The sequence below is a fragment of the Oreochromis aureus genome, linkage group 20 (genome assembly GCF_013358895.1).
Source record: "Oreochromis aureus strain Israel breed Guangdong linkage group 20, ZZ_aureus, whole genome shotgun sequence".
NCBI lineage: Eukaryota > Metazoa > Chordata > Actinopteri > Cichliformes > Cichlidae > Oreochromis > Oreochromis aureus.
Window position 1 is genome coordinate 888,331 of NC_052961.1, and position 20,678 is coordinate 909,008.

A 20,678-nucleotide genomic window follows, 5' to 3' on the forward strand; every position below is an offset into this window, starting at 1 on the left:
GGGTCCTGCTGTGAGAGTAGCCTGAGCCAACACTGCCATCTACAGGAACACGGCTGCACTGCACCCTGCAGAATGAAGCGTGTGGATCAGCCCTGTGTCATCTCTCCCACGCATTATCAGATTTGTTTTGATCAGGCATCATTGCATTAAAGATGCAGTAATTAACATAAACTCTAAAAAACACATTCAGATAAAGCTCTGAATGTGTTTTGTTTGTTTCCACTCGTCTGTGAGAAGAAGCCAGAAATCAGTAAATAAACGAGTGCATGAAACAGGCTGTGTCCTGCTCCAGCCTCTTTAACGGTTTCCTGCAGTGGACTTTGTAAAATCACTGCAGACATTCAGGTGGTTCACTGACCAATGAGCCACAGCATTTATGATTAGTGGAGTGATAAGTGCGCTGATTGGATGATTTAAGCTGATTAGAGACTGGAACATGATTTTAGGCTGTTTTGATAAAAGTCAGCTGCTCTCCAATCTTTCCTGAAATGTTCCAAACTGAAACGTTTTCAGAGAAACTTGTTGGTGATGCGTATCTGCAGGTTTGGGTTTTATTACGTCTGTGATTTGTTTTAATAACAAACTCGTGAAAAATGATTTTACATAACTTTAATGATTTTCAATGATTTGAAGCAGGTTGGAAAATTCAGAAGGAACCAGACGCCTTTAAATTCCTCCTTCTCCTCTTCATCGCCTCGTAGCCTCTCAGCAGAGCAGTGAAGACGCCGGCGACCGCCGCACTGACGCCCATCTGTGACCAAAGCAGCAGCTAAACTTTGATAAAAGAAGCGTTAAATGAACGTGTTCCAAACCAAACGTACCGCAAGGAGAGCAAAGGGTAAGATCTTCCTCTGCTCCTCCTCCTCCTCGGTCTGGTTCTTCTCGCCTTCATCCCAAAGGGCCAGGGAGCTGTCGTAGTCCAGGCTGAGGACCCCGACGGGCAGAACACGGATGCCCCAGTAAGCCCGTTTGACCCTGCGGTAGGCGGCGTCCTGCACGTCACAGCGGTACGTCCCTGAGGACAATGGGAGGAGTCGGTCTGATTCGAGTTTCACTCTCACAAATATTTTCCTTTAGTGTCAGCGTCACCACAGAAGAAGAGCTTTTACAGGTTAGTGACCCACAAATAAAGACGGTGTATCCCAGCAGAATCACGTCACTCCTTCAATCTGGGTCTGACTGAGCACATGCAGAGGTGCGCTCACCTGCATCCTCCTCTCTGACGGGGTCCAGAACCACTCGGTCCAGCTCGGGAGTGTCCCAGCGGGCGAACAGAGTGTCGTCAGTGCTGATGATCCCTCGGGCATAACGCCACGACACCCTGAGCCGTAAAAGAAGCCGACAGAGTCAGACTGAAGATCAGAATGAAATAAACATGAAATCTAAAGCTGAAGGACACGATGAGGGCCCGCCTTCAGGCAGGAGGTTAGTTCTGTTGTCTCATTGTCCAAACGTCCCGTCTGGTCCAGCCAACCCAAAGGTTGGTTTAAAAACCAAACTGAGACCTCCTCCTCACCTCCAGGAGAACCTCCCAGTGGCCTCCATCACATCTCCCACACAGTCGACCTCCACCCTCAGTCCGGATGTGACTGTCATGGTTTGGAGTCCACACTGCCACGTGTCCATGCACTGCACCGCCCGGACGCGGCACTTCTCCGTCACCTGCAGGTCAAACACAGATGGTAACTACCTCCTCCTCCTCCACCTCCTCTTCCTGTGTTCAGCAGCATCACGTCTGTACCTCTGCTTCACCGCCGCTCGGCAGCTTCTCCTCCATCGCTGCCTTGCTGTCATTTAGGAGGCACAGAGTCTGAGTCCGGAGGCCCAGCCCACAGGTGGCGCTGCAGGGGGAGCTCTCAGTGATGACCTCCACTGGGACATTCTGCACCTCCTCTTCCAGCTGCTCCACCTGCTGCGACTCAGCTGAGGTCAGAAGGCAGAGGAAGAGGCAGACAGAGAGGAGGAAGAGATGCTGAAGCCCAACGCTCTGCATCCTGAGGTTTGATTGGAAATCTGCAGAGAAGAAGAAACTGTTTGTCTTCATTTTATGATGAAGCCACGACTTTTACTTTGAATCCTAACAGGAAGTTTGGTCACGATTTGTACAGTGGCTCAGAGAATCCAGCGTGGATCACGTGCCAGAAACCACGCCATCATACTAGCGCGTGCTGATTGGTCGGGTTTAGGACAGGAAGTTCTCCCTGGATGGCGCCTGTACCTCCAGCAGATGATGGGAGCAAAGTTAAAGCTCAGCAGAAGCTTCGTGGTGGTTGGAGGTGATGCTGTCCTGATGATCCTGATAGAAGAAAAAGAAGCACACGCTTACAGTGACTCAGTTTCACTGAGATAAATGAAAAACGTGGGAGCTCGCTGCCGGGCTGCCACATAACTATAAAACAACGTTTTTGCGACTCGTAGCTTCCTTTAGCTCAGAATCAGAATCGTGTTTATTGGCCAAGTATATGTGCAGACACATACAAGGAATTTGGTTCCGGTAGATGGTGACTCTCAAGCACAGCAATGTAAATCACACACACACACACACACACACACACACACACACACACACACACACACACGTGTCTATATACACATTACACATGCATACACATACATACACAAAGCTGTGTAAACCAACTATAAATAACTAATCTAAACGTATATACATAAAATACAGAAATGAAATGAGGTGGAATGAAAACTACAGAATGTACATAAGGGGCAGTTGCAGTCTGGCAGCGGGAGCAGTGTGACAGGTCAGCTGTTTAGGAGGGAGATGGCGAGGGGAAAGAAACTGTTCCTGTGTCGGGTGGTCCTGGTCTGCAGGCTTCTGTACCGTCTGCCAGAGGGCAGCAGATCAAAAAGTCTGTGTCCAGGGTGTGAGGGGTCTGTGATGATTTTCCCTGCCCATTTCCTGGTTCTTGAGAGGTGCAGGTCCTGGATGGAGGGCAGGGGGGCGCCGATGATCCTTTCTGCTGCCCGTACAGTCCGCTGCAGTCTGCTCCTATCCTGTTTAGTGGCTGCACCTTAACAGACTGTGATGGAGGAGCACAGGACAGACTCAATGACTGCAGTGTAGAACTGGATCAGCAGCTCCTGTGGAAGACTCTACTTCCCCAGTTGTCTCAGGAAGTACATCCTCTGCTGGGTCTTTCTGAGGATGGAGTTGATGTTGGTCTCCCACTTCAGGTCCTGGGAGATGGTGGTACCCAGGAACTTGAAGATCTCCACAGTCGACACAGGGCTGTCTGATATGGTAAGGGGGAGCAGAGTTGAGGGATGTCTCCTGAAGTCCACTGTCATCTCTACAGTTTTAGGAGTGTTCAGCTCCAGATTGTGCTGACTGCACCAGAGTACCAGCCGCTCAACTTCCTGCCAGTATGCAGACTCATCACCATCCTGAATGAGGCCAATGACGGTGGTGTCATCTGCAAACTTTAGGAGTTTAACAGCCGAGTTCTTGGAGGTGCAGTCATTGGTGTAGAGGGAGAACAGTAGTGGTGAGAGGACACATCCTTGAGGGGCACCAATACTGAGGGACCGAGAGATCTTAGCTTGTGGCTAAGATCAGCTTTCCTCGTCTAATTTCACTGCTCATCATTATTTTCTCTTTTTCATGAATATTTCATGACTCATATTTGATTATTTCCTGATTTTAGTCTCAGTTTGATGAGCTGATTTTGGAAAGTGAAACATTGACACGTCTGTCGGACGGTGTCGCAGCTCTATCAGCAGCAGACAGAAAGCTTTAGACTGGATAAACAGGTGAACTCACCTGCTCGGTGAAGCTCAGTATATCACCAACAGCACTTATATTCAAATGTAAAGTTGTCGTGACGACCACAGCTCCAGGGTGGAGACGTTCAGTGGGCTCAGGAATATTTTGTACCTGTAAATCAGACGTGTAGGTGTGAACCTGGTAACCGTGGAAACCAACATATCTGAACATTGTATGTTTGTGCATCTGTAACCCCTACAGACATGGTTACTGGTACTTTTTTTCGCCTTTTATCATTATTTCCAATGGCCCTTGAACACACCGTGATTTTTCGTAGTCCCGTGAATGCAACATAAGCACAGCGAGGCTATCCATGTAAAACAAATGTTATAGTATGTTATAGTATAATGGAAGAAATATAGTGTTCTTTTAATAAGTTGTGTACTTTTTAGAGCCATTTATGTGTTTTGCTCTCGACCAAACCTGATGGTGCGTGTGTGTGTGTGTGTGTGTGTGTGTGTTGGAAACTCGGTGAGTTAGCAGGAAAATCTAAGCTAATGTGGTAACGATACAGTGTGAACTCTGTATCGTCTAAAACAGCTGAAAGCAGTCGGAGTACTTGAACTGTGAGTGAAATGGAGTGTAATGAACAGTGTTGGGACTAACGCGTTATTAAGTAACGCGTTACAGTAACTACGTTATTATTGTGGTAACGAGCACGGTAACTAGTTATTATGCCAAAACCAGGGCAGCGTTACTCGTTACTGGGATTTAGATAGGCTCGTTACTCGTTACTTCGTGTGGTGGATATCGGAGCTTCCACAGATTCAATAACATTAGCAAGTGGTGGAGGCCAGCAGGTGGATGAAGGAAAAGGGAGGCAAGAGGAGAGACCCAAGCGGCCGCCGGTCCGGTGTCAGGTGAACTGAACTTCAGGTAAGAAGTTATGACCTGCAGTCTATCTGGGTCAGATATAAACCAAGTTTAGGTGGAGTTTATTTTCGGTATGCTGACATTTTCGTACTGCGTGCTAGCTAGCATGACGGAGTTTCTATACAGCTGGGTGGGTGCTATGTTACTGATGTTGAACTTTATTTTGTTCATACGGTTAATTATTAGAGTTGCCAACCGTCCCTAAAAAACAGAATCGTCTGGTATTCAGAGAAAATATTACGCGTTTCGTACTGAGGTGAAAAGGAACACAGTTTGTCCCGGACTTCAGCTACAATGAAAAAGACACAAAGCTGAAGCTGCACAGCTGCCTCTTCTTCTCTCATTCTCTCCTGTTTCTACTTCAATCACGAAACTGATCAATGATCAGCTGATCGGCTTTTTCTCTTGTTTATTTATCGCCCACTTTGCGCCAGAAAGAGGAAACCAGCGGATGTCGCGTTAAACAACAGCAGCACGTTTAAGCTTGATCAGCTGTTGTTAGAATTTATTTAATATTAATTTCTAGTATCAGCTGATGTTTGCTGGAGCCACAGCTGCTGGTCATGATATCGGTTTGGTTATCTGGTGAGAGGGAAACATGCAGATGAAACCAGGAGATGTCCTTACTGAATCATCAGAGCTGAACAGGTGATGGAGAAACAGGTTTACCTTTTAGGTGACATGGATGAGTTGAAGGAAGTTATGAGCTGTTTCTGAGAGACAAATAACACCAGGATCCTTTTCTAAGTAGCTGACAGCTGGTAACTGTGCAGGGGCGGGTCTAGCAAAGTGTTGCCAGGGGCCAGGTAGGGCATTAACAGGGAAAGGGGGCACAAGGAAATAGTTTTCTTTATTATTCTCATTTAAAATGTCTCGCTTTTAAAAAATAATTATCTGAATCTTACAACAAACAATTGATAGATTGATACATATATACCATCAGAACAGTGTACATCACTGTCACAACAGTGTTTATTTTCATTCAAAGGCTTTATGATTTTTCCTATAATGGTGGGCGGTCTCTAGTCAAAATGCCCGGGATGATTTTTTTGTCCCAGTCCAGCTCTGTATGCAGCTCATCTGCAGTCTGGTGTTACCTACATCTTCCTATTCAGAAGGCAGAATTTCCAAGTTCTGAGTACAATCAAAAGCACCACGACTGCAGTTTTTGTGTTGGATGTAAAAAGCAGGCTAGAATCATGGCGGCGGTCAACGACGGTCCAGGCGTGGGATTTCTCTCGTGGAAATGTGCACATTATTTTTTCCTTTCTATTGGTAGGTGGCACAGTGCACTTGTGGCAAGTAAGCAAGCTAGAAGACTGGCAGTCTGGCTGGGTATCCAGTTACGGAAGCAACACATTAACAAGAGAATTCTGAGTAAAACCAAAGTTACTTTCCCTAGTAACTAGTTACTCTGAAAGTAACGAGTAACTTGAAGTAACTGAGTTACTTTTGATAGAAGTAACTAGTAATGTAACTAAGTTACTAATTTAAAGTAACTTACCCAACACTGGTAATGAAGCACTTTCACAAATGCACCAAAATAATGCAATTCACCTTTCTTTCAGTCGTACATGTTACTCGGTGCCTTTTATGCACTGTGTCATTTCAGTTATGGGTTAATTCATGTAAATAAGTTACTTAAAACTAATTAAGTTACAAACATTTCATAATTTGATTACACATGCCTTGAAAAGGGGTGTATAAATGTATTTGATTGTAATGCTGTAAAGCAATACAAACTGAATTCATAGAAACAGAAACGATGTTAAAACAACAGTGTCCTTGATTTTGAACACTCGTTTTATTCAGAAACGGTTTTGTTCATTGCTCTGTATGTGCAGGCTGTTTTTTTTGTGAACCTGAAGTTGGTTCTGGATACGGATGGCGAGCAGCGTGGCCAGCTGTTACCCATAGATGAAACTGTGTGTGTTTGTAAAACATATTGACACACATTAAACATTTATTTGTGAAGCTCAGGTTACAGATACAAAACAAAAGACTACGAGTGAAACTGTGTGCTCGTGTCGCCCTCGCTGTGTGTCAGTTTCAACTTGAAAGTACAAATTTTGACCCGATTTTTCTTCCTTTCACCTGATTGGTCAGTGTCATGTCATGTAACAATCCAATCAGAGAACAGATGGTTTGGTTGCGCTTCACTGAGCTTCAGGTCCTGGAAGGGTAACAGAGTTTAAAGCTGGATGAGCAGACACAGAAACAAACGTGTCCAAAACTGCATCAGGTGTGAATGCGAGGGACTAAAGATGTGGGTGGAGTTCCCACACAAGCTTCGGTGTGAGCTCTGTGTCAGCGCGCCATCGTCACGTGGTCAGCCTTCAGGTAGCACCAAGATCATTACTAGTCAATAAATGTATTGATCCACAGCAGTGTTTACACCACGGCCTGCTGTGTGACCACAGAGACGCTGCTACATTGTTTGCTAACAGCAGACATTCGGATTCTACTTTTGATTTTGACCCAGGTGTCGTCCACGTATCTGTACCTGCGTCCAGGTGCTGTCCCTTTGAAAGAGCCACAAGCCTTATTTTCCACCTCCTCCATGTAAAGGTTGGCTCCAATCGGCTCACGGGCACACCCATGTTTGTGTCTGTAGAAACGCTGGTTGTACTTAAATATGTGGAGGTGAGGCAGAGGTGTAACAGTGTGCAGGTCTGATCGGGGTGGAGCTTCTGTTTTCTAAGCAGGGGTCTTGTTGTAGTCGCTTTCTGACCGTCTCCACTGCTTCAGTATGTTAGTGAAGCATGAGACCACAGCACTGTGGGTTCATCTGGATCCAGGGGGAGTCTCTGGGCCGGTGAAGTGGGTGGAGTTTTTGATGTGGTGGGTGTGGTGCCCATGATGGTGGCTGAGTGTTTGTGGGACTCCTCTGAGTGTCGGTGCCAGATGGTGGCAGAGTGAACTGGTTTGTAAAGCTCGGAGGAGACGTCAGGTTGGATTGTTTCTGCTTACACACACTGACGCGTCTGCTTCCTGTTTATTCAGTCACTGCAGTACTGATGCATTAATAACACGTTACACAAGGTAAACAAAACATATGCTAAAAACATGAAGTATCAGGTTGTAATCTTGTTGGTATTATTAATAGTAAATAGATCACTAGTTGAACATGTTGTGGTTCTACATGTTCTGATAAACTCAGCAGCATTAATAACAGATAATATGACAGTGCTGTCCATAATAACACAAATGTAACTTTCTAATCATGTGTAACGTCTAATAAATGACAAAAACAGAGTAAAGTGGTGATTGTTGGATTTTCTTTGTTCTCTGAAGTCATTTTATGTCATTTTGTACCTTTAGAAAAGCGGAGCACTCGATAATGTTTCAAAGACTCTTTGTGGGCGCGCTGCTGTCTGTTTGAGCTGTTTGGGGAAATGCACTGAGCTGTAGTTTGTCACTGTGACCACTAGATGCCGCCACATGACAGCCACAGACTCCAGCTTGAAAGGCACACAGACAAAGAGAGCACATCAGCTGTGATGTTCGCACGTCTGCAGTTGGAGAAGGTGGAGTCAGTCAGCTCAGGCAGGTTTACTGCAGCTGAACTCCTGATTCTGTTTTTCTACAACTAATCACGGTGAAGCTGAATAAAGCAGCAGAGTCGGGTCTGCCGGTGTACCTGCAGCCTTTACAAAGGGTGGGAGGAGCTTAGCTCAGCGCAGCATTGTGTTTGTGCCTGGTTTGAGGAAAATGAAGCCCAGCCAGAGATCACACCAGACAAAGAAGATAAATGAATCATCAGAGCGACTGCTGAGATTCTGCTGATGGCCTTCAGGGAAAAAGCTGTGACCCGCCCACCTGTGCCACGCCCTCCAGGTCAACTGTGAGTGCTGAGAGACCCGAACCCAGGTTTAACCAGACCTGTCAGAGGTGGAGAGTCATCCTGCTGGGAGGAGTCAGAGATCTCCTGCAGAGACAAGAACACACAGTTAATCAGTTGGTGTTAACTTACTTCAGAAGTCACTCCAGTTCTGTCACATGCTGGATCCCTGCTGATCGTGTTAGCACACCTGGTACACGTGGTGTTAAGTGTCTGTGTGTGCCACTGCTTTCACACAACAACACAAACTGAGGGTGCTCTCCTCCTGCCTGGTGTTTGGTACTCAGGGGCCAATACTGGGAACAGGAAGTCTGCACAGAGGGTCACTAACCCCACCCAAAACTTCACCGGCTGCCCTCTGACACCCCCGGAGGCCATCACCAGATCCTCCTGTCTCAGGTAAACCAGGCACCCCACCCACCACCTGTCTGACCCGCTGCCCTCAGGTCAGTCAGGTCACTAACAGCATCACCCCCCCTCTTCTCCGCGTCGACCCACAGCTCGGCTGTTTTGTGGGAGTTGATGGTGTGAAGACCTGAAACACACTCAGAGTTTTACAGAGCTGCACATCATTCAGCTGAACACCTGCTGGAAGGATCAGAGCCTTCAAAGAATTACACCTGAAACTCTAACCAACCCTAACCCTGAACAGGTCACATACAGCATCCGTTACAGATGAAAACATCTGTAGCTAAAAAAGCAGAAACCCTGCCACACCACAGACAGTCTGAGCGTTTTAAACACAAAACGTTAAAGACTCCCTGTGTTCAAACTGCTGCTGCTGCTGGGATAAAGACAAAGGCAGGCCTGGTGAGAAGAGCAGCTGTTTTTAAATCGTGAGTGACACCGGCAAAAGGATCAAGACACGGAAACACACTGACGGAGTCACAGAGGTGAGTCTGCTTCATGACAACTGAAGCACCCACCAATAACTGTCAAACTCGACTCCACAAGGCCCAGAGCGAAGAAGATGAAGAGGAGATGCAGCAGGATGAGGGCAGAGGAGGAAGAACCACAGAGTAAAAGCAGGTAAACTCTGCCTGCATCACAAAGATGATGGTGGGGACAGTGAAGTCTTTATGAAGGTGAAGCCTCCATGAAAGTGTCCTGATGGTTCACGTTTACTCTGCAGCTTTGAAGCTTTGGTTACGATGCACAGCCTGATTTCTCTGTTGTTTCTCTATCAGTGAAACTTGTAACATTTCTCACTCGATGCTCTGCTCTTTTGTGTGATGGAGATTTCACATCTGTATTTTGAAATGCAGCAGCCTGTGTAGTCTTCCTTGACAGTAATTTGCTGATGACACCACCGTCATAGGACTGATCGACAACAACGATGATTCAGCCTACAGAGAGGAGGTTCAGCATCTGAAGCAATGGTGTGACGACAACAACCTGCATCTGAACACAGCCAAGACCAAGGAGATGGTAATCGACTTCAGGAGAACAAAGCGATCTGAGCACTCTACCCTCTACATTGATGGGGAGGAGGTAGAAAGGGTAGAAAGCTTTAAGTTCCTCGGAGTCCACATCTCGGCCGACCTTACCTGGTCCACAAACATCTCCCACCAGGTAAGGAAAGCGCAACAAAGGCTGTACTTCCTCAGGAAACTGCTAGTAAACGTCTACCGCTCCACCATCGAGAGCCTTCTGAGTTACTGCTGCACCGTGGAGGACAAGAGGAAACTGCAGCGGGTGGTGAGGGCAGCGGAGCGGGCAATTGGCACCTCACTAACCCCCCTCAGAGACATTTATACTGGCAGACTTCAGCAGAAAGCCAGCATCATCATCAAGGACCCCTCACACCCTGGACACTCCCCCCCCTCTGGTAAACTCTACAGGTCCATCAGGTCAAAGACAAACAGAATCAACAGAAGTTTTTACCCACAGGCTGTCAAACATGCCCTACCTCCACCCTGACTGGAGGATAACTGCAGTCATAGACATTACATTTTATTTATACATCATATTTCTATTTATACTATAATGCAACCAACATTCCTACCTCTGTAAACTGTGTTTATTATAACATTATTTATTTACCTGTTGTTTCTGATCTTTGGTAAACGGTCTGGTTCTTATATGACGCTGAGAAACAGCTTTTATACAACATTCACAGCCATGCATTCACTTTTCTCTACCGGAGTGTGTCCTGCCTAACATTCACACACTGGTGGGCGCATCAGAGAGCAGCTTGGGTTAGTATCCTGCCCAGGGATGTTTGGCATGCAGACTGGAGCAGCCGGTGATTGAACCACCAACCTTCCGATTAGTAGACCCACTCCGGGTGAACACAGCTGTGACTACCTGGCCACAGGTAATTACAGACTGCCATGAAACCAATAGAAACCAATGTGCAAACAATGAAAAGTGATGCCACGAAGACCTTGTCCTTTGGCCAGTGGGAATTTGAGAGTGCAGAGTCACTAACAGCCCGCTGTCCACGAAGGCGTGGTTTATGTGTCTGATTCATATTTATGGCCTGCAGCAACTTCTTGTCAGGAAACAGGCGCAGCAGAGTGTTGAAATAGCGACTCCGGCAGCACTGTTCTACAGTTAGCTTTGAGGTTTGAGCCTGGCTGTCTCTCTGGGTTTAAGACAGGGCAGATTTGAATGTAGTGTAATTTAAAGAAACAGAACATGTATGTGTGGTATTGTTTAGTTAGACGTGAGTAAAATGTGCGTCTGGCTCATAAATGGTGTTTCCTGAGCAGAGGTGTGAACTTTGAGCTCTCCATGCTGAGGTCTGTCACCTGCTGTTGTGTAACGGAGGACAGCGATGACGGAGCACCTTCTGAAAATTCTCATTGTTGGTGATGGAAACGTCGGCAAGTCTTCCTTTGTTCATCGCTACGTTAGCGGACAGTTCAACAAGACCTACAAGATGACGGTGGGAGGTAGGGCTGCTTTACTTTATTGTGTCTTTGAAATATTGGCAGGGTCCTCGTGGTGTGTTTGGGTGCCCTGACACTCAGAAAACTTCAAATGTCATGTTAGAATTAGCAGGCACTAACCTCACACTGGTTTTTATATCGTAGAGGAGCAGACTGATGTTCATGTAAAATCTGAAGACAGATGGAATATAAAAGTGGATAACCACTTTGGTCCTGACTGAGAAAACAAAAACCGTCAGATTGTTGAACAGCTCCTGCTTTGGTCTCATGTTACATAAGATGATGATTTAATTTGAACTGTAAAGGATCTTAACATCTATCTGTCCTCTATCCCACCACTATTGTCTCATTTCCTTCACTTCTTCCTGAATTAGAAATGTCTCAGAGAAGTTGTGTTATTCAAGGAAATTTGCTTACTGTGCGAGTTCCCTGGGGAACCTTCACCAGCTCTATTTAAAGAAAATGCTTTAAATCGTTCCTCAAGGGACCTTATATTTATTATACACACACAAAGGGTTTTTTTAGTTTAATTCAATTTAATTTACATAGCGCCAAAGTGGAGGAAGACAGGATAAAGACATGCTGTGGAAGAGAGACAGAGATTAATAACAAGTATGATTCAGTGCAGAGAGGTCTATTAACACATACCCACATAGCAAAATTGGTATGGCCCGGATCTGGCCCACACAATGTGGTTACACATGGCCCACATACCGCAAAGAATGACGGCCCTTTGGTGGCCCAGACTGTAGAGGTGGCCCACACATGGGCCAGCAGTGTGTCTGCAACTGGCCTTGTGCTGGCCCATGTGTGGGCCACCTCTACAGACCAGTTTCAGCTCTGGCCCCAGATGTCAACCTAATGTGTACCTTAATCAAGCCATGTAATAACAACATGTGCCGGACCATAATAGTGCAAAAGTAACATGACGAAACTCTGTTCAGACAGTGAATGGACTGATTCTTACATAGAGCTTTTCTACTCTCACGGGTTACTGAAAGTGCTCTATACAACATGCCACATTCACCCGCTATCTCTAAACTGAGTGCTTCCTAACTACATTCACACTCTTGGCATGCAGACTGGAAGAGCCAGGGATCAAACCACTAACCTTCCGATGAGTAGGTGACCTGCTCTACCTCCTGAGCTACAGCCACCCAGTGGTAAATATGAGTAAACCCTCACTAGGTCTTGGATAAAGTCTACACTCACAAACCTGTCAAACCTGCATTTGAAATGTTGGCCACCATAGCAGTATAGTATTGCAACATGGCATTTGGGTCTTCTAACTAAAATAGGAAAATAGGAACATAAATAGTGCCATCATTGCCAGACCTGGCCCACATCTGGTTGACATACACCCTGCCATGACACCAGTCAGTCAGAAGTGCCAGCTTGATGCCAGATCCCGGCCCCACCTGTTTTCTATGGGCCCGAGCCACATAAACCAAACCACAATCGAGCCAGATATGGCATGCCATCACATAAACAGTGCCATTAATGCCAGGCCTGGCCCATATCTGGATGACATATGTCTTATCATGCCAGAAGTCAACCAGCAGTGCCGGCTTGATACCAGATCCGGGCCAGACCTGTCTGCTATGTGGGTAGTGAATGAAGAAGAAACACCCAGTGCATCATGGGAATCCCCGGCAGCCTACGTCTATTGCAGCATAACTAAGGGAGGATTCAGGGTCACCTGGTCCAGCCCTAACTATATGCTTTAGCAAAAAGGAAAGTTTGAAGCCTAATCTTGAAAGTAGAGATAGTGTCTGTCTCCCGAATCCAAACTGGAAGCTGGTTCCACAGAAGAGGGGCCTGAAAACTGAAGGCTCTGCCTCCCATTCTACTTTTAAATACTCTAGGAACAACAAGTAGGCCTGCAGTGTGAGAGCGAAGTGCTCTAATAGGGTGATATGGTACTACAAGATCATTAAGATAAGATGGGGCCTGATTATTTAAGACCTTGTATGTGAGGAGCAGGATTTTGAATTCTGGATTTAACAGGAAGCCAATGAAGGGAAGCCAAAACAGGAGAAATCTGCTCTCTCTTTGTTGAAGGACCTCACGGAGGCAAAAGTGAACTCAGAATAAACAGCTTTATTGCAGGAAGGTGACCGAACAGAAGACTAACTATACTGGAAAATATAAACTAACAGGCAGGTAAACAGGGACTGGAACACACAGCGTAGACTGAGGGTGAGGAGACGTTAACAACGCGACAGAGAACAAAGGAAACACAGGGCTTATACTATTCTACTAAACCAGGGGTCTGCAACCTTTAACACCCAAAGAGCCACTTGGACCCGGTTTCCACCCAAAAGAAAACACTGGGAGCCGCAAATACTTTTTGAAATCTAAAATGAAGATAACACTGTATATATTGTTTTTACCTTTATGCTTTGTGTGAACAACTAAAGTAAGTAAGTAAAGTTTATTTATTAAGCGCTTTTCACAGACAGGCAATCACAAAGCGCTGTACACAAATATTAAAATAAACAATACAATCAATAGACATTATACACAATGTAAAAGATCAAATGTAAATAATGTAAAGAATATAAAATACGTAGATCAACAAAAGGCTTGTTTGAAAAGAAAAGTTTTTAACTGCTTTTTAAAAGAATCCACAGAGAAACTAAGGTGTGCTGCTTATGTAATCCATGAAGTGCTACAGAGAAAATTACATTTTATTTATTTAATTAACACATTTTGAACTCTTAAAGAAATATAACAAAAGGAAAGAAACCCAGCTGAACTAAAATGATCCATGTAGCAAACAAAAACTGTTGTCAGCCGCCACCCTTATATCTCCTTTGGGCTGTTGGAGCCTTGACCTGACTTTTAAAAAATTAATTGGAAAAAAAGCACTATGCCGCTAAAAAAAAAAAGAGTAAAATAGATATTTGCAAAATTCTCCCCAAATATGTATTTTACCTGGTTAATGTGTGTGGCGGGCCGTGGTCTGCAGTGCCGCTGCAGGGGAGTCGGACGCACCTGAGCGGCACCTGTAATCACGCCTCGCCGCCTTAACTTCTGTGCTCTCTCTGCTGTTGTGTTGGTGTGTGTCGGGCTGTGAGCTGAAAAGCTACAGCCGGCTGTATGCGTACAGCAACCGTGTGTGAAAAGTGGTCAATAAAGAGATGCTGAAAAGCATGTTCATGCAAACATCGTCGGGTCTGCCGTGATATGTTTACAATGAGACTTCTGGTCCCGAACCTCTGCGCACAGCGTCTGCTGCGGGGCTGTACGAAATCACTTTCATCTTTCATCTTTACGCAGGACTGTAAGCTGTCATCTGTGAGGCGTGAGCGGTGTTTGTTTTTAACATAGTTCACGGTGGAGAACAGCTGCTGACATAATGTGGATCCGAAGACCCATAATTGGCCTACCTGGGGTTGAAAGTCTCGATAAATGCACGGGTTTCGGTGGTATACCAAGCTTCATGAGTGTGACGCGCTTATTTTGAGCGATGAAAAAATAATAAGATATAATTTTATTTTTATATTTCAAAATCACAATAATCTTCCAATTTAGAACTACGAGTTAAAAAAAGAACTAAACACAAATAAAATACACTTCAGCAAAATACTTCTAATTTATTTTCCCAAACCACCCGGAGCCGCAAAATAAAGACTAAAGAGCCGCATGCGGCTCCGGAGCCGCGGGTTGCCGACCCCTGTACTAAACAGACTGAAACACATGGTGGGCCTCTCTGGTGCTGTACACAACTGGTTCACTTCCTATCTCTCAGACAGAACTTTTATGGTGAGTATGGATACATGCTCCTCTAAGATCCATAAAATGACATGTGGTGTGCCCCAAGGGTCGGTTTTAGGCCCTGTACTTTTTAATTTGTATATGCTCCCTCTTGGCGGTGTCATCAGGAGGCATGGAGTGAACTTCCACAGTTACGCTGATGACACTCAGCTGTATATCTCCGTGTCTCCTGATGACACCAGACCAATGGATGCCCTTTTTAACTGTATTCTAGATATAAAATCTTGGATGGCAGAAAACTTTTACAGCTTAACCAGGACAAAACTGAAGTTTTAATCATCGGTCCTGAGGCTCAGAGAGAGAAACTCTTGTCTAAATTACAGGCATTTTCACTATGCCCTTCACTACAAGTGAAAAACCTGGGTGTTATTTTTGACTCTGAGCTTGGTTTTATCCCACATATTAAACATGTAACCAAAATTGGATTTTATCATCTAAAAATATAGCCAGAGTCCGCCCTATTCTCTCTCGGGCCAACACGGAGATGCTGATGCATGCTTTTATTACCAGTCGCATAGATTACTGTAATGCCCTGCTCTCTGGTCTCCCCAAAAGAATATTTCACCTTTGCAACTTTTGCAAAACTCTGCAGCTCGTGTGCTGACGAAGACCAGAGGGCGGGCCCACATTACACCGGTTTTACAATCGCTGCATTGGCTCCCGTGTGTTTCAGGATCGATTTTAAAGTTCTTTACTGGTTTTAAATGTCTTAATGGTCTTGGGGCTTCTTATCTTTCAGATCTGCTTTTACCATACGAACCCTGGCGGACCCTGAGGTCCTCTGGTACTGGCCTTTTGATTGTCCCTAAAGTCAGGACACATACTCACGGAGAGGCAGCTTTTCAGTGGTTCGGTCCTCGACTGTGGAACAGCCTGCCGGAGGAGCTCAGGGCCGCAGAGAACGTTCATGTTTTTAAAAACAGGCTCAAGACCCACCTTTTTAATTTAGCTTTTACCTAACGTTTATTTATTTAATGCTTATTTATTCTATCCTGCTATTCTATTTATATTATTCATTTAGTTTTACCTAATACCTATTGATTGTATTCTTATTCATTTTTTATCTTCTTACTCTGTTTATACTTATATTTATATTGTATTTATTTTATCTCTTTATCTTGTATATATTCTTATTAGGTCATATCTCCAGTGTTTCCTCGGAGGGGGCTCTCTGCACCGGGGCTGTGATCGACCGTGGCTGCTGGGGCTCTGTGGGTCCTCTCAGCCTGGCTGGGGGGCTTCTTTGCCTCCCTCCTGCTGTGTGCCCAGCCTGGAGGCTGCGGTCTGTGACCGGCTCCCGGTGCAGACAGCTCCCTGCGATAGTGTTTCCTCACTTGGCTAATACGTACCCAGCCCAATTTTACTCTTTAGGTGTGTGTGTGTGTATGTGTGTGTGTGTGTGTGTGGGGGGGGTGTGTATCATGACCGCTTCTGTTAATGACAGTGTGGGGAATGAGTGGGAGGGTGGGGTGGGCTGCTTTTAACCATGTAAAGCACTTTGTGCTACAGTTTGTATGAAAAGTGCTTTATAAATAAAGATTGATTGATTGATGATTGATATACACACAGCAGTAATCAAGGGATGGGAGACAGGAGGGGAACACACGTGGGAGAAATCACAGCTGATGAGACAGGCGAAATGTAAACTGAACACACTCACATAAGACAAGGACCTTCAGAATAAAACAGGAAACTAACAGACACAGAGGACCAGACAAGACACTGAACTTAAGAGACTGAGTCACGAGCAGACACAGTGACACCATGGACAGACAGACGGACATACGGGCAGAGAAGACTAAGCACAGACAAAACCTAAACCATAATAATAGTAATAATAATAATAATAAACACAGGATAGCTAAAGAATCAGAACATAATTATAATGAGCATAATCTGGAAAAACACCAAAATACAAGAAACCGAAAAAGCAGGGTCAAAATGTCCCAGAACCGTGACAGTGTCAAAATGTGTTTTTCATCTCAGGACCTTGGCTGTAAGAAAAGTTTTGAACTTTATGATCTAAAACTTCGTCTGTTTCTCACAAAAATCACTGGAGTTGATTTTCGTCTTTGTTCTTTGGTTTGCTGTGACTGACGACTTCAGTCCGCCGGTCTGCACAGCCACATTTGAACCCATCACAGCCTCAGCAGGTGTTTCACCAGAGCGATCCTCCTTTTAAACCAAAGCTCCAGGAAATAATGTGGTTCACAGTCTCTCTGCACGAGTTGAATCAAATAAACAGGAGATCACTGATTATGTCACAGCCTTTAATCTGTTTGCACGATTAGAAATTGTCGATTAGTCACCTGATTCAGACCCCAGGTGTACAAAATACTGACTGAATAATTACAGGATGAGACACGTTGTTTATTTAAATATTTATACATAACTGGAAGCAACTGAGAATGAGTGCAGGTTCAGCTCTCACTTCTTTGTGCTTAATGAATAATTTCACAGAGGTTTCACTTCAGAAGAAGTAAAGTGAAACTTGGGGGAATTTTTTTTTATTTGAGTTTATTTTCATATTTTGAGCTTCCTGTGTAGACGTGCCTTCAGTGCTGTTTCATTTCTCTCTTGCTGCGTCTCTAACACAGATTGTATTTCCTTCTGCAGTGGATTTCTCCGTTAAGCTGCTGCGCTGGTCGGATAAAGAGAAGGTCCGACTGCAACTCTGGGACATCGCAGGTACAAAGAAAGTTTGGCTTCAGCTTTTTTAGCCTGAGTGGGTCAGCTGATGCTACTTAAGACTAGTTAAGTGAAGTAAAACTACTAACTTGAGAAAAAGATCAAAATCAACAGAAATGATACGATGTGCAGGTAGAACAACAGCAAGTGTTTGAAGTTTTAGTCAGTGTGCTCAACAAGCATCTGGAGGCTTTGGTGCACCTGTTTAGAAACTGCTTCGTCTACCTGACATAAAGGGCTGTGTTTGTACTGAACATCTCCAATCTGTTCAAAATAATTAACAACGATAAATTCAAACAAATAATGAAACAAAAAACTAAACTGAACATTTTCAGACAGGAACAAAACTGAAAGCAATTAAAAACAGTTCAAAATAAAATAAAACTTAAATTCAAAATCTCTAAAGTCTCTGCATATTGACTGGGCCATGGATGGATGGATGGGTGAATGGATGGATGGGTGGTTGGTTGGTTGAATGGTTGGTTGGTTTGGTTGGTTGGTTGGTTGGCTGGTTGGTGGGTTGGTTAGTTGGATGAATGCATAGATGGATGGTTAGTTAAATGGACAGATATTTGAATGGATGGATGTTGGTTGGTTGGTTGGTTGGTTGGTTGGATGGATGGATGGATGGATGGATGGATGGATGGATGGATGGATGGTTGGATGGTTGGTTGGATGGATGGATGGATGGATGAATGCATAGATGGATGGATGGTTGGATGTTTAATGGATGAAGGCCCTGATGAGACACTGACCTTTGCCTCATCTCTTCAGGCCAAGAGCGTTTCATATCCATGACCAGGATCTACTATAAAGGGGCGCTGGGCTGTGTGGTCATGTTTGACGTCACCAGTTCCTCCAGTTTCTCCAGCTGTCGCCATTGGAAACAGGACCTGGACAATAAGGCCATGCTGCCCAACGGAGACTCCATCCCCTGCATCCTGGTGGCTAACAAGGTGATTGAGTGCAGCTAATGAATAATCCACCTGGAAGTTTTCAAGTTCAGGCTTTACTAATGAGCACAGGCTGCTTACATGCAGTGAGTCACCTGACTATAAACTTTTCTGCTTCGGTCTGTTTGCAGTGCGACCTCGCTCACAGGGCCGTCTCTGCAGACACCATTGACAAGTTCAGCAAAGCCCACGGCTTCATTACTTGGATGGAGACTTCAGTCAAAGACAACAAGAATGTTGAAGAAGCCATGAGGTAGGAAGAGAACTTCAGAGGCAGAGATCAGAGAATTTTGCATTTTCATTTTTAGGAATTTAGATTTAAACCTGGACCAATCCAGTAGAATCCCACATCTCAGTTTGGTGTTATGTGCAGTTTCAATAAAATGTAAGATGCAAGAATGAAATTAGCTTATGTTAGCACCTACAAAAGCTGGAATCAACCTGAACAATTAGTCTGCAGTTCCTCTGAGGTCCTCCTCCTTCATAACACCTGTGGGGGAGGGGGCGTTTCTACAACTCACCATTTTGTATTATTAGGGGCGTGGCCTCTTTGACTGACAGGTGGATGGGGGCACAGCCAGCTGTAACTCCTAGCTGTCTGCTAGCTTTTAAATAGCTAACAACTTCATATTTGCTTGCCTGGTTTAAATGGAACGACGGCTTTATTCTTTAAAGACGATGCTCTGAATGTTGGAGGGACATCGTGCAACAGCTTGTTTTCTCCCATCATTGAAATTACTGAAGCTCAAAGCGAGCAGCTCAAAGAGTTTCTGAGCAGGACATCATCTAGCAGGTTTTGGCTGGAAACAGCTGGGATGTTTTTGAACATTATCGAGGCATCCAGGCCGTCTTTCCTTTGACACAAAGGTCTGTGATCTAAAGCAAGACAGAAAAAGAGTATTAAACAGAAAATTCAATCTGATCAGTCAGGAAAACACGTCATTAAAGCTGTGAAATCTGTGGCGTTTCAGGATGCTGGCGCAGGAGATTCTGTCGGTTCAGTCCACCATGGACCCGATCCACAGACCTGAATTCCGAGTTTATCCTCACCCGGACTCAGAGTTCAACAGAAGCTCAGGAGAAGGACGAGGCTGCTGCTGAAACCACGAGCATCACTCGGAGCACAGCAGGAAATACTTTTCATGTGGATGTGAACTGTACGCTCTAAACGTGTGATCACCGGAAGGACTGTGAACTGTTAGCAACTCTAAATGAAGTTTGACTGTCTCGGAGCTGATTCTGGCTCTCCCACCTTTAATAGTTTCATTTTGAGTTAAAGATGTAAGTTAAACCAAGTTCAAATAAAGATCAGGCCTCGCCTATAGTGAGAAGCAACACTAAGGACAAACACAGGTATGTGTTTCACTGGTGTGATCAGAAACAGGTGAGACAGGTTAAAAGGTCCGATGGCGTGACGTCGAGTGGGGAGCACAGAAGAAAAGCTGCTGGAGACGATGGTGAACATGACCTTAGCGTGTTTAGCGGTTTGTGCTGCAGCCTGATGAGCACCAGCCTCACACAGCAGAACCACAGTCAAGGCTTCTGCCACAACTTCACCTACATCCAAGGTGCCCAGAGAAGGAAACTAACTCTGAAGAGATTAAAGCTCCAGAAACACTCACATATATCCATAGTAAACAAAACAACTTTATCAAATAACTTTATTCATTTCAGCTTCGTCAGTCCTGACCCACCTGAGTTTGAGAGTCCTGGGTGGGGAACCAAAAAGATCTTTGACTAAAGAAGTGAAATAATTGGTTCTGACCAGTGTTGGTCAAGTTACTTGAAAAAAGTAATCAGTAACTAATTACTGATTACTTTCCCAAAAAAGTAATCCCGTTACTTTACTGATTACTTATTTTCAAAGGTAA

At 44.8% G+C, this 20,678-nt stretch overlaps 2 protein-coding genes across 8 annotated transcripts; one reads left to right on the forward strand and one right to left on the reverse strand.

The window, feature by feature from the left end:
- Positions 1 to 613: 613 nt before the first annotated feature.
- On the reverse strand, positions 614 to 3,882 carry tmem81 (transmembrane protein 81). Of its 4 annotated transcripts, none has more exons than XM_039605036.1 (7): positions 3,776 to 3,882; positions 2,219 to 2,296; positions 1,742 to 2,013; positions 1,517 to 1,662; positions 1,206 to 1,321; positions 822 to 1,015; positions 614 to 769 (listed from the first exon to the last, which is right to left on the reverse strand). In XM_039605036.1, exons 3-7 carry the CDS (start codon positions 1,991 to 1,993, stop codon positions 647 to 649), a joined length of 831 nt encoding a protein of 276 aa, XP_039460970.1. In that variant the 5' UTR covers positions 1,994 to 2,013; positions 2,219 to 2,296; positions 3,776 to 3,882; the 3' UTR covers positions 614 to 646. The 4 variants fall into 4 exon arrangements, with proteins under 4 accessions (XP_039460970.1, XP_031605600.1, XP_039460968.1 ...); XM_031749740.2 differs by having other exon boundaries at positions 614 to 751; positions 2,107 to 2,296; XM_039605034.1 differs by having other exon boundaries at positions 2,107 to 2,296.
- A 211-nt stretch (positions 3,883 to 4,093) lies between these two features.
- On the forward strand, positions 4,094 to 20,144 carry LOC116328063 (ras-related protein Rab-7L1-like). 4 transcript variants are annotated; one of them, XM_031749773.2, is made up of 6 exons: positions 4,094 to 4,110; positions 11,207 to 11,389; positions 17,783 to 17,854; positions 18,629 to 18,810; positions 18,939 to 19,060; positions 19,779 to 20,144. In XM_031749773.2, the coding sequence occupies exons 2-6, from the start codon at positions 11,272 to 11,274 to the stop codon at positions 19,906 to 19,908; spliced, it is 624 nt and encodes a 207-aa protein (XP_031605633.1). In that variant the 5' UTR covers positions 4,094 to 4,110; positions 11,207 to 11,271; the 3' UTR covers positions 19,909 to 20,144. The 4 variants fall into 4 exon arrangements, with proteins under 4 accessions (XP_031605633.1, XP_039460720.1, XP_039460722.1 ...); XM_039604786.1 differs by having other exon boundaries at positions 4,102 to 4,207; XM_039604788.1 differs by lacking the exon at positions 4,094 to 4,110 and adding an exon at positions 4,589 to 4,654.
- Positions 20,145 to 20,678: the final 534 nt, after the last annotated feature.

What these genes read in the sequence shown, in the direction of transcription:
- tmem81 (XM_039605036.1), bottom strand. Translation starts at nt 1,993, where the DNA reads ATGCAGAGCGTTGGGCTTCAGCATCTCTTCCTCCTCTCTGTCTGCCTC. An exon ending in CGAGCGGCGGTGAAGCAGAG is followed by an intron (nt 1,663 to 1,741) that starts GTACAGACGTGA and finishes TTTGACCTGCAG; the next exon opens with GTGACGGAGAAGTGCCGCGT. An exon ending in ACTGGGAGGTTCTCCTGGAG is followed by an intron (nt 1,322 to 1,516) that starts GTGAGGAGGAGG and finishes TTTACGGCTCAG; the next exon opens with GGTGTCGTGGCGTTATGCCC.
- LOC116328063 (XM_031749773.2), top strand. Translation starts at nt 11,272, where the DNA reads ATGACGGAGCACCTTCTGAAAATTCTCATTGTTGGTGATGGAAACGTC. An exon ending in GCAACTCTGGGACATCGCAG is followed by an intron (nt 17,855 to 18,628) that starts GTACAAAGAAAG and finishes TCATCTCTTCAG; the next exon opens with GCCAAGAGCGTTTCATATCC. An exon ending in AATGTTGAAGAAGCCATGAG is followed by an intron (nt 19,061 to 19,778) that starts GTAGGAAGAGAA and finishes GTGGCGTTTCAG; the next exon opens with GATGCTGGCGCAGGAGATTC.